Source organism: Girardinichthys multiradiatus, chromosome 18, assembly GCF_021462225.1.
Source record: "Girardinichthys multiradiatus isolate DD_20200921_A chromosome 18, DD_fGirMul_XY1, whole genome shotgun sequence".
Lineage (NCBI taxonomy): Eukaryota > Metazoa > Chordata > Actinopteri > Cyprinodontiformes > Goodeidae > Girardinichthys > Girardinichthys multiradiatus.
The window spans coordinates 10,977,152-10,989,545 of NC_061810.1; the positions used below are offsets into that span (position 1 = coordinate 10,977,152).

Here is a 12,394-nt window from a genome sequence, read left to right on the forward strand (position 1 = left end):
TGAATTAGTTGATTTTTACTCATAAGCAGACTTTGCTTCACCCAAATCTGCTCTTAAAAGCATGAATTAAACTTGGCTAAATACAGGCAGCATTTTCAAAGAAGCGTGACCCACTTCCTGTTAGTATTGCTGAGAAAAGACTACATTTATTTCAGTCAATTCCAAAGTTATTTGCAAACTGAATGTATTTTCATACAGCAAACCAGAAAAAGCCTTTTTAACCCTATTTCAGAATGATTTACATAACCCTTTCCTACACAGGATCTGATTATTTTATTTGTTTTATTTATTACAAAATTGCATGCTCAGTTTGTTGGGCAGATATAAAAATCAAAATGTAATTTTGTGTGATTATACTATTTTTTTAATTATACGTGTAGTTTTGACTCGTCCATTTTGGTCCACAGGACAAAAAGTTTAGAAACCAGTGACTTCGATTTGAAATCTATATTTGAAAATACAAAATGGGAGCTTAGAGGTGAAAGCATAGAAATCACAACATATGAACTACTTAGACCTGAGCTTTATTATTCCACGTTGTGATTTGTGAAACTTTATTTCTATTTCTGTTTTCCCAAATACTGCTGAAAGCTTTTCTCAGTCTCATGTATGGTATCATCTTGTGAGCTGGATTTATGGTTATAGCTCTATAATAAGGCCGATCCACTGTGGGACAATTCAGTTCAGAACGGATGGAATAAGGCCTGCAGGGTTACTTACAGTATTTCCTAAGTTCTTCAGTCCCACCAGGCCTTGGGCACTCTTTGAGTTCTGGAAAATACAGAAGAAAAATACAATATTGAGATGACAACCTGAACTTGAGCATCAGATGGGTGATGTTTTCTTTATGAATCTGCAACCTACAACAGATAAAGCAATGCTCATCCCGCAATAATACACACATGTTCCCACTGAGAGTCGACCTGTCCTTTCTGTCAGTGAATCTCTGGCTAAATTTCCACAGGGACAATGTGTTGTGGGCTGAGTTAGAGACAAAGAAGCCTACCTGGACTCTGCAGGTGAGTGATGCATGGTGTCACTCTAGGACTGGCAGCCAGGTGAACCCTGCTGGTGAGCCTTTTCCTGGCACTAGAACATGTTTTTTTTTTATCTCACAATCACTTGCTCTCTTGGTGATGGCTCCCAGATGGCAGAGATCTGATCAACAACCCAGGGTGCCATGGAAACGCTGCACTTTAAGGGTTTTCATTTTTATACACTAGCTTTCCCATAGCAACAAAACTAAAAGGGAAATAATGCTCTAGCTCAGTGGAACACGTGAACATTTCACAAATCAGCAAATGGGCTGAAATACTTTAGAGAACTTATGTCATCAGTTGGTGCAGTTACATTTCATTACATAAGTTCAGTTGTTATATAATTGAGCAGCAAAAGGAAGAGCTAACAAAGAGCACGGGGGTGGATAAGAAATGCTCTGGTGTGCTTGACAACCAAGCAAAAGCTTCTGAGTTAGACTGGATTCATTTTCGCCAAAGTCCATGAAAGTCTCACTGTTTCTGTTTCAGTCACTGTGACAACATGCAACACGTTCTGCATCTCTGCGTCAGCCCTCTCTGCATGTGTCACAGCTGGGTGAGATTACTCTACCATTTTATGTATAAAAACAAGCTAACCAGCAGTGAAGACATGATGTTGGCAGGGTATCGGGTTGTTCTTGTATTTTCTGGGCTTCAAAGTGACTGTGTAGAGCTGGCAGCCCAACACCAGTCACCAGATCTCAGCCACTGGTGAAATTTATCTCACTCACATGCTTCTTGATCCCATCGCCTTTGGTGCAGCTCACTCAGAGCACTATGCAACAGGACCACCATGAAAATGGGCCGAATACGAAGTGAGGCCACACAAGGTGTCTGGTAATGTCACTGTAAACCGAGCGTGAGAGTTTTCAGGGTTTTTAGAGCATTAACTCACAGGAAGTAACACTGAACTGTTCATAACCTGAGGCTAACAGTTTTTAATCTTATTATGGGAACAAAAAGTGACCAGAGGCCTGTCTAAACACAAAGGTGTGACAGAGGCCTCACACATGAAACACTGTGGTGAGAAGCTTCAGTATACTCTGGATATGACCTGAGTTTGAGAAGCCGCACAGATTCACAGGCAAATATGGAAACCACAGTTCAGACTCGGTGACCTTGTTGACCTGTGGGAGTTGTTTTCTAAGACGACCAGTCGTAAACCTTTCAGCGCTAATATGGTCTCAGAGGGCGGCGTACAGTCCGCTGTGCACCAGCAGCAGTAATTAAACCTACTGGGTTTCAAGGACATCATACCTGATGTATGAGTGCAGAGTTCTTCCCAACACCCACATTTAGGGTTAGGGTGGAGATTAGACGGTCCCAGAGGCTGCAGCTAACAGCTCCTTAAAACAACTCTAATCTCACTAATATCAAGAATGTAAAGATTATTTATGAACCTGTAATCCATTAACATGATGATCAGTTACAGAGTATCAGTATAAATCAGTATAAAAAGCTCAAATACAACAGCAGTTAAGGTGCTATAAATCTATAATGTTTGTATGTGCTTTATTCAAATTACAAACTTTACTTATTTCAGCATCTATCTGACAGAAAAGCATCATTTGTTTTTTTTAATATCATTTTAATTACATTTAGTCAGCAAAGAGGTTAAGGTTCATAAAATGGCGTTCCCTATGACCTTTTTATGACAGTGGAAATCTACTTTGGTCCTTCCCTCCCTGGACTAAAATCCAGTCTATTAGAACCGAGCTATGCCGCTGAGCTCCAGGACATTCATATGATTCCTGTTTGTCCTGAAAGTGAGTCTGCAGCTCGTCTAGTTATGACCACTGCCACAGAAAGATCTTTTTTACTGTTACCTAAATAACCTCCTGCCATCTGTCTCTTACGGAGGAGCAGTGCAGAGTCGATGTGGAGGAGGAGGAAAAAATTCCACGGTTTAATTAACTACGGCTTATCTAAATCCTCCTTTCAGTGAGTGGAGCAGATTATTAGCTCCAGCGATGAAAAGTGAGCACATGCTAACACATGCGGTCCACTGCAGGCTGACTGAATACAGGAGGGGTGACGAACATCTCGACTCTACTCAGTGCTTGGTGTGATCCACACACACCAAGCCCCACCACTGGAATGAGTATGTCTTCAATCTTCTGCACTATGCTGAGTGACGCCACAGTCGGCCCCAAAAATAGCAGCTCAGATTTTAATAACCGTTGCTTGTCCACAATTGGCTGATTTCTTCAGCGGCGCTGGTGGACGTCAGGGCAGCGAAACAAACGTCTCTGTAGCAACGCCCCTTTCTTAAAACAGTTTTCCAAAATGTGTGGGATAGAAACACATAGGATGCTGTGACCTCACAGTGAGAGGGCCAAGTGTGTGACTCAGTGTGTGTGTGTGTGTATGATGAGAGTTCAGAGTGGGTGGAAGTGTCAGTGACCACATGGCAGCAGATGTGATACACTTACACCCAGAATAAAGTCAGAGCGAGGCTGATCACAGAAAACATAATAACGTGATAAAAAAAACCAACTGATGACATTGTTATTGATGAGTTAGGAAACACGAATTCTGCTTTTGCAAACGGGTGAGAATCCCCCCTGATAAGTGTAAAAATAAAAATAAAGTTTCCATTTCTTTAGTTGTAAAATACATCCTAGAAATGAAATTCAACATTGCAGCCTTTGCTGAGCTGACAAACAGGCTGGAACATGGAATTACAGCTCTTAGTCAGTGAGTCTCTGTTTACTGGTCAGTGTGTCTAACAGCATCTGTGTGTGTGATGATTCAGGAATGCCTGGCTCCTGCTATGCTTCCAGCTTGTGGCACTGCAATAAAGAACAGTAAATATGCTCCCCACTCATTAAGACATTTAAAGCAGCGCAGGATACGCAGATGAGAAACGGAGCTTGTTTTCCTGGGCTTAATTTAGATTAAAACAGATAAAAAAGATGGCTTCCCACTAAGTAATGTGAACTTGTAGCTGAAGGTGAAAAGTTTTTTCCACATGGAGCTATTTATTAAGGTCTGCATGTGCAGAAAGCTTCTTAGAGCCGATCAAATGGGCTAAACTAGTGGTGGGTGATTGTTTTTCGGAAGCACCACATGAGCATCTGGGACTGCTGCTGAGGTCTGAACCACTGGCCCAACACAGTTTTATATTTGGTAATAAGGCGTAGATATAAGTTATATCATCTTCTGGTAACAGTAGACTTCAGCTGAACAGTCAAATGTGACCCACCATACTGACACCTAAAACTTTATATTCATATCATAAACCTAGATGGGCCCTTCATTTTATGTTTCAACTGCATCCCTTGGAAACACTAATACTGTTCTAAAAAATGTTAGAGAAATATTGTGTGAAAATATCTTTTTCATAAATTTACTTCAGTCTTCATCAAATGCAACAAATAATTGCAAATTTTCTAAACTCATAAGCCCCAAAATTCCAGTTTTAGTGACTCTCTCGCCCTTTATTTTGTTGTTTTTACTACCTCTATCCCCTGTAAGCGAATCTGATTGGCTCCGGATGGGTATAGTCCAAGTCTTGGATGTCAACAACTAGCAGCAACACTGATTCTTTCTAGATAAAACAAGGACTGGCCGACCTGGAACATAACAAAGATGTCCAGTGGAGGACACAGCGTTCCGGTACATTCTTCATGGAAAAAATCCAGACTGTGTAGGAACCCTATGGACAATACCTGGAATGGTGCACACTGGTAGGCTCACATTCATTTCCTGGACTTTAGCAAGGACACGTGGCGTCACACATGGTGTCATGTTTTTAATCAATATTTGATAGAGCAATATTTCCTAAGACATTTTGACAAACAGGTGACGTCACTACAGAGAGCTGATGGGACTCAACTAAAACAGCAGCATGAAGCGATGAGAGCAGCACGGTCCTATATGACGAAACAATACTTACACTCATGTTGTCCAGCAAAGTATTTTTAAAATTAAACATTATAGTTAGTCATTACTAATAGCTGGAAAATATTACCATTTATTGATCTTTCACTGCAGGAAGGCTTGAAGAAAGTATCTTCTCTGATAATTATTACTGAGAAATCAGAACTGGGTAAATATTTCTGAAGATCCGTGCGCCTCTTGAGAACACACGTAGACAGGACAGGATATAGCTTATAATTTGTGTTCTCAGTTTTCCCTCTGGATGGGTAATACACTGCGTGCAGAACAGAGAATAACTCCGAACTATAAATGCTCTGTTCATTAATGTCAGAAGCAGCTCAGGCAGCTAGAATGCTACTTTTGAAAGTTTGTTCCTCTGAGGCTAAAAGGCATCGCAAAGAAAGGCGGCATTATAGCCAAGCTGGACTCCTCTCCCTGAAGCTGGGAATAAGAGACAGAGGACATGTCCTTCAGGCAGACAGCCAGGTTGGCGGAGGTTGAAATCTGTCCATCCGCCATGCTTCAGTGAATCTGAAACTGAGGGACTGCAGGTAGTGCAGGAGTGGACAAAATGGGTCAAAGCAAGAAGAAGAAAGTGGAATCGATGAAAAATATTTGATGGTGACTCTGCTTTCGCCTTACTGTTTACCCCGAGTAAAATCTGAGGAATTCCACGTACTTGATGTGTCATTAGTAATCTTCACACATCAGCTGATATTGATGTAAAGGTGGAGACAGAAGGCTGTGCAGCTTCAACCTCAACATATTCTTCTTCTAAGGAAATAAAAGTTCATATCTCTTCTTCATGTGAATATAGTGTACATATTTGTTGTGACTGTATTTTAGATATAATGTTTATTTTTTATATTTACATAAAAATCAGCTATGCTGTAGCTGCCTCCTGGCAGCCTTGCTGAGGCTGCAGAAGGTGTGAGAAAACCACCGGGCCAATAAATTATAGACCAATGATCCCTCAAGGGAGAGGTTTATTCAGGGATATACAGGTCCTTCTCATCCTTTAGCTCATCCAGATTGTTGGGTCTTGAGTCTCTCAACGTTCTCTTCACAATATCCCACAGATTCTCTATGGGGTTCAGGTCAGGAGAGTTGGCAGGCCAATTGAGCACAGTGACACCATGGTCAGTAAACCATTTACCAGTGGTTTTGGCACTGTGAGCAGGTGCCAGGTCGTGCTGAAAAATGAAATCTTCATCTCCATAAAGCTTTTCAGCAGATGGAAGCATGAAGTGCTCCAAAATCTCCTGATAGCTAGCTGCATTGACCCTGCCCTTGATAAAACACAGTGGACCAACACCAGCAGCTGACACGGCACCCCAGACCATCACTGACTGTGGGTACTTGACACTGGACTTCTGGCATTTTGGCATTTCCTTCTCCCCAGTCTTCCTCCAGACTCTGGCACCTTGATTTCCGAATGACATGCAGAATTTGCTTTCATCCGAAAAAAGTACTTTGGACCACTGAGCAACAGTCCAGTGCTGCTTCTCTGTAGCCCAGGTCAGGCACTTCTGCCAGTTTCTGGTTCAAAAGTGGCTTGACCTGGGGAATGCAGCACCTGTAGCCCATTTCCTGCACACGCCTGTGCACGGTGGCTCTGGATGTTTCTACTCCAGACTCAGTCCACTGCTTCCGCAGGTCCCCCAAGGTCTGGAATCGGCCCTTCTCCACAATCTTCCTCAGGGTCTGGTCACCTCTTCTCGTTGTGCAGCGTTTTCTGCCACACTTTTTCCTTCCCACAGACTTCCCACTGAGGTGCCTTGATACAGCACTCTGGAAACAGCCTATTCGTTCAGAAATTTCTTTCTGTGTCTTACCCTCTTACTTGAGGGTGTCAATAGTGGCCTTCTGGACAGCAGTCAGGTCGGCAGTCTTACCCGTGATTGGGGTTTTGAGTGATGAACCAGGCTGGGAGTTTTAAAGGCCTCAGGAATCTTTTGCAGGTGTTTAGAGTTAACTCGTTGATTCAGATGATTAGGTTCATAGCTCGTTTAGAGACCCTTTTAATGATATGCTAATTTTGTGAGATAGGAATTTTGGGTTTTCATGAGCTGTATGCCAAAATCATCCGTATTAAGACAATGAAAGACCTGAAATATTTCAGTTAGTGTGCAATGAATCTAAAATATATGAATGTTAAATTTTCATCATGACATTATGGAAAATAATGAACTTTATCACAATATGCTAATATTTTGAGAAGGACCTGTAGTTTGGGACAAAAACGTGTTCTACTTATCTCTAATCTGTTCCCCATCTGTGAATCCTCTGCCATACCAGGTAGTGCTGACACTCTTCGGTGTGGGTGCTGTTACCGCAGCAAGGTTACTCAAAGTTAGCTGTTTCCAGTAAGAGTGAGATGTAAGTAGTGATTAAAAGGGAAACTGTGGTTTCACTGACATATCGAGATTTATCTGCGGTTCATTCAGGCTGTGAGAGAGTGAGAGAGAGCAACGCTTTCAGCAGACTGAATGTAGTGAAGTTGTTCTGTTTGATCTTTTGAGATCGCTACTTCTGTCTGTCATGGAACACACCGCATTTGGAAATATTGAGATGGGTAAAGTAAAGATGTGCAGTCTCTATAAGAAATACACACAAAGGTGGATATTTACAGGTTAATAATTATGCTTATCGCTAAACATGCTAAAAACAGTTTCAAATGTCAATTCTATATTCTGTTTTTCTTTGTTTGAAAAAACTGCTTTACAGTGATTGCTCTATCTCCTCCGGTGTTTCCCCTAGGAATGTCGCCGGGGGGGCGGGGGGTGTTTGGGGAGAGATCGGAGCAACCAGGACACAAACAGGACAAATGATTTTTATGTGTTCCTTTTAATAATAGCAATATAACAACTGCATCCTTTAATCATCTTCTACATATTCAACAGAACATTCCTATAAAGTTATTATTATTACTAATAATAATCCCTTCTTTATTCTTTATATATCTTTATCTATGTATCTAAATCTATCTTACTGTCTTCATTTACCTGTTTCTCTCCATCTCTGTCTTTATCTATAATAATGGTATTACCTTTAGTATCATTATTATGCAGGCTTGTGTAATTTGTATCAGTCTGTATGAAGCAGTTGAAAATGATCTCTGGGTGTCATGTTAAAGGGGAAACTGTTTTAACCAGGAATGTTGGATTTTTGTTTACCAAGAGTTAAAATCGCTGCTCATCTTAAAGTTCTAGACGTGTTGCACCAGCTTGAGTTCCAGTTCAGCCCAAAACATTCATATCTCTGGCAACTTTAGATAGAAAGCAATATTTTAATTTTCCCAACATGTTTCTTCAGAGTGAAAGCATCCCAAACAGACTCATGACTGAGAAACAGAATCTGTGAAATGAGCTGAAGATTTGAGTGATGGTAAGGAGCCCTTCAAAACTCTAAAGACGTTGTGCTCTTTGAAAATGATGTATTGTCAAAAATACCATTCAAAAGGCTTATCAGCAATTATAAGGAATGTTTCATCGCCATGATACCAATAAAGGCTTTTCCATTTATTATTGTGAACAGTGTGAATAAATGTCAACAGGACATTTTTTGTTAAATCTAAAAAAATGGATGGAAATGATGGAATTATGATAAAAAATGATGCCAGTTCTATGTGTGTTTTCATCTGGGTCTATCTCCAAAAATCTACAGTAAAGTAATGAAACATTTATTCTGGATATAGTATGGTTGTTTCTCTGGTAGAAACCAAAGAGAATTTAGCATCACCTCTCAGGAGCTTGAATCAGTAAAATCATGAAAATGAAACAAAAACAGTTTTCACACATCACTTAGTAAGCTCAGGAAATGTAGAAATATTGCCTAAAAGGCAAAAAGTAAGTTTGTTAGAGTTGCCAGAACATGTACTGAGTGTGTAACGTGTGTGAGATTTAAACACACACGCCACAAACCGCGTGTCGTGTGTGTCTGAGTGTCGGGTGGAACTCCGCCTAGAGTGATACAGAGGGGACAACATTGTAGAGGCACGTCCATGTTGAAACAGAAACCACGTAGTGTTGTGAAAAAACCATTAATGTTATGATCTACAGTAGATAGAAAATAAATCTGATATAATTATTAACTTGACTATCTGGGGGGAGAACGAGGCGGGCATTGCGCCCCCTCCAACGTAACCACAGGGGAAACCCTGACCTCTGCTCCAGATATAAGTGATCAACGACTAATCATGGCAGCAAGGCTAGAAATAAAGTTAAACACCGTTCATCTTGTAGCTTTTTGCGTCATAGTCCTTAAAGGTGAAATCTGGTTTGGCTGACATTCGTGTTTGAAGGTCAAAGAGCAGAAATCCGTCCTAACATTCTGAGCGGTAACTCTGTTTCCTACAGTGATCCAACAGAGATCATGTTGGGATCCTGAAACAACAAATCAGTGAAACATAAGCACCACATTCCTGCAGGTCACCAACAACCAACAACGCTAAATCAAAAACTATCTCATAGAAATATTGGAATTAAAAACATTGAAGTTGTGTTTCTAGCAAGCTTCAACAAACAATAACAAGTTCTCGGCTCATCGCTGTTCCTTCACACCTTCAGCAGGATGCTTGGCTCCACCAGGCAGCCTGGAATGCCAACTACTGATTGGCTGGCGAAGCGATGTGAGCGAGAGCAGCAGAACAGTCTGTTCTGACCCGACTCTCTGTTTGGCAGTCCGGTATAAACACCTTATCTTGCTTTCTGTGAGCCTTTGTCAACCTTCTCCCATGTGAGTGAGGGTGACGCATTCTGGCACTTGAAGGTGTGTGTGAGTGTTTTATTTGTCTCAGAGGGATGTGATCCGTCACTGCAGCTTGCTAAGTTAGTGTGTATATGAGACAGGGATGATACAAATTAATATGTAACTTTGTAAACCAATGACATGACCTCTTGGCTAGAGTCGCCCTTCACACACTAAATTCACTAGAGAAATCCCAGAATTGCTCAGATATTAAAGCAGTTCACTGAAATATTATGTAACAACTCTTCTCTGTCTGCTTCAAATGAATGCACAACCCTTTAAGGAGAAGAACTCAAAACACGGAGCTGCCATAGCTAACTACTAACTAACAGGACCAACACCAGCCTGTGTTTAGACACAACATACGAAACCATGATCTCTGACATGTTGGAGGAAATAATCAAGCAGAACTGCAAAGAGGACGGAGATGCACTGAAAACCTGGCTAAGAAAACTAAAAAAGTCAAATTTTTTCCAATCAGTGAACACACCATATAAGCACATCCAATTCATGCTGACAAGATAGAGTGAAAGTTGTTACTTAAGTTAGCTATTTTTACCATCGATGAGAGCAAGAGAGAGTTAGACTTTTAGCAGAGAACAGAAAGGCTCAATGGACCCGTCGCTGCAGCTCCCGGGGGGTTCTGCACTGTGGCTGCTGGGTGGTTCCCCTGAGATTCTCCACTGCCCCTCTCTGGGAGGGGGGGGGGGGATAATACAAACATTTGGTGCAGGTGCAGAAGCAAGCAGGATGTTATCTTGTATTCTCTTCATTCTTCTTTCTTTCCAACATTCTTTTCTCATTGTCTCCCCTCTTTCTTTTTGCCCCCCTTTCTCTCCGTTTCATGCTTCTTTTTTTCCTTTTAATTTCTGTCTCCGTGTCCGTAACAATTGAAATAATCCCAAAGCAGTTTCTAATAAAGTTTCTTTTTATAAATATCAAGCAGAGCTTTAAAGCGTTAGCTGTAATGCTCCACTTGTGAAAGTAAATCTGTTGGGCTTCTTCTTGGCACTCAGACAACCATTCTGAGCTACTCTGCCGGACAGGACACGGAAAGGCTCAATGGAGAACAGAAAGGTCGCTCTGATTCAGATCTACATGACATACTGAACAGCAGTGATAGTCGGATTATCCATACGCGTAAGAACTGCTGTGATGTAACATTTGGTAGATTATTATATTTAATGTGGGATCCATTCGCACTCTGATTGCCAATCATACGCCAGGTAACCGGGGTAGACTTTGACTGCTCTTGGTGCCCACATCTGATAAAAAATTTAGCGCCTGAGACGCTCAAGTTCACGAAGAGTGGTGGAGACATTGGGATGAAAAAAAAAAAAGAACAGAGAAAGAAAGAAACTCTACAAAGAATAAGAAGATTGTGGAAAATGTTGGTTAATTGTGACCAATATTGTTACTGCAATACTTAACAACAGTATCACAAATGGAAGTTTCCCAATATCGTGCTAGCCCGCTCTTTTTACATCTTTAAGAGTTTTGAACCTCCATCTGTCATGGAACATGCTGGATCTGAAATGCTGGCAGCCATTTAAAGTCGAAGATCTAAACACAAGCTGATGGTTTAATACTTCTAGCCACGCTAGCAGCACTACTCACTAATAGAAAATGCCAAAGACATTATTGTCTTTGGTTTAAAATATGATTGAAACCCTTTTTTGCAGCACCTGAAACAGTATAATCTACCAAATACTGTATCAGTATCCAAACAGCCCTTTGTTATTGCGATATTACACACTTTAATATGTTATGACCTCTGCATTTGCATAATTCGTGCAGCTAATTTGACCGTGCATGGGAAGAAAGTGAAAATATTTTAATGCTGATGTTATCTTCTCATCTAAAAAAAAAATCAGAACAAAATTCTGATCGGCACAGCTCAAGTCTACATTGACAGATTTTTGCTTCACACTGAATGCCAAGCAGAGTTACAGTCTCCTGCACAGAGCCATCCCTATAACAGGGCATTTATTAGTTTATGTATAACTGAAATAGGCTGATATTGCTGCGTCTGTGTCCAACAAAGTCCTGAGGAGGATGTGTTGGAAAGCTGTGGCAGACAGTTGCCTTGAACCTCGCAGTTGACAGGACTGGTGCACCGTGAGACAACCGCACACAGAGCAGCCATTTAAAAGGCACACACACCGAAGAGACATCCAGGACACGTTTTCTTGTCAACGTGCATGCTGAGGCTTGTAGAGAAGGAGGTAAGGAGGACAAACATGGGCCACAGACGGGACAGTGATGGTAAAACAGACAAGCATGCCACGTCCGCTGCACATGGCCAGCACTGAAGTGTGTTTTAATGTAATTTCTCATTACATAACAGAGGCTGGCACACAAAGCAGCTCCACTCCACACTGTAGCCCTGGAGGTCAAACGAATACACAAGTGCACACACTTTCAGCAATGCCATGATATTTTCAGCTTTTTATGTATTATTTTATTTTTCTTTGTTGCTGGAAAAAATGCAGACAGCATGCACCTTCCTATGTTAATGAGTGCATGTGTAATTGGGCATTTGTCAACAAAAGAATGAGGATTTAAAGTCAGATTTATCTTTTCAACAAAATTAAAAATAGACTGAAATAAGTAAGTGAAATCTATCCAATTTCCAATTCTAAGTATCCCAGCATGCTCTTTATTCAAACGCAGCGCCGGTTCTCTGTACATTATGTTCTCAAACCTTTTACTCATATAAACACTGA

General features: G+C 41.0%; 1 protein-coding gene across 8 annotated transcripts in view; it reads right to left on the reverse strand.

Moving 5' to 3' along the window:
* Positions 1 to 12,394, reverse strand: part of usp2a (ubiquitin specific peptidase 2a) — a 66,697-nt gene that overhangs the window by 10,672 nt on the left and 43,631 nt on the right. For all 8 annotated transcript variants that reach the window (XM_047391569.1, XM_047391570.1, XM_047391565.1 and 5 more), the window contains one exon: positions 721 to 771. In XM_047391569.1, the coding sequence (XP_047247525.1) occupies positions 721 to 771 (51 nt within the window). The remainder of the gene's footprint in view (positions 1 to 720; positions 772 to 12,394) is intronic.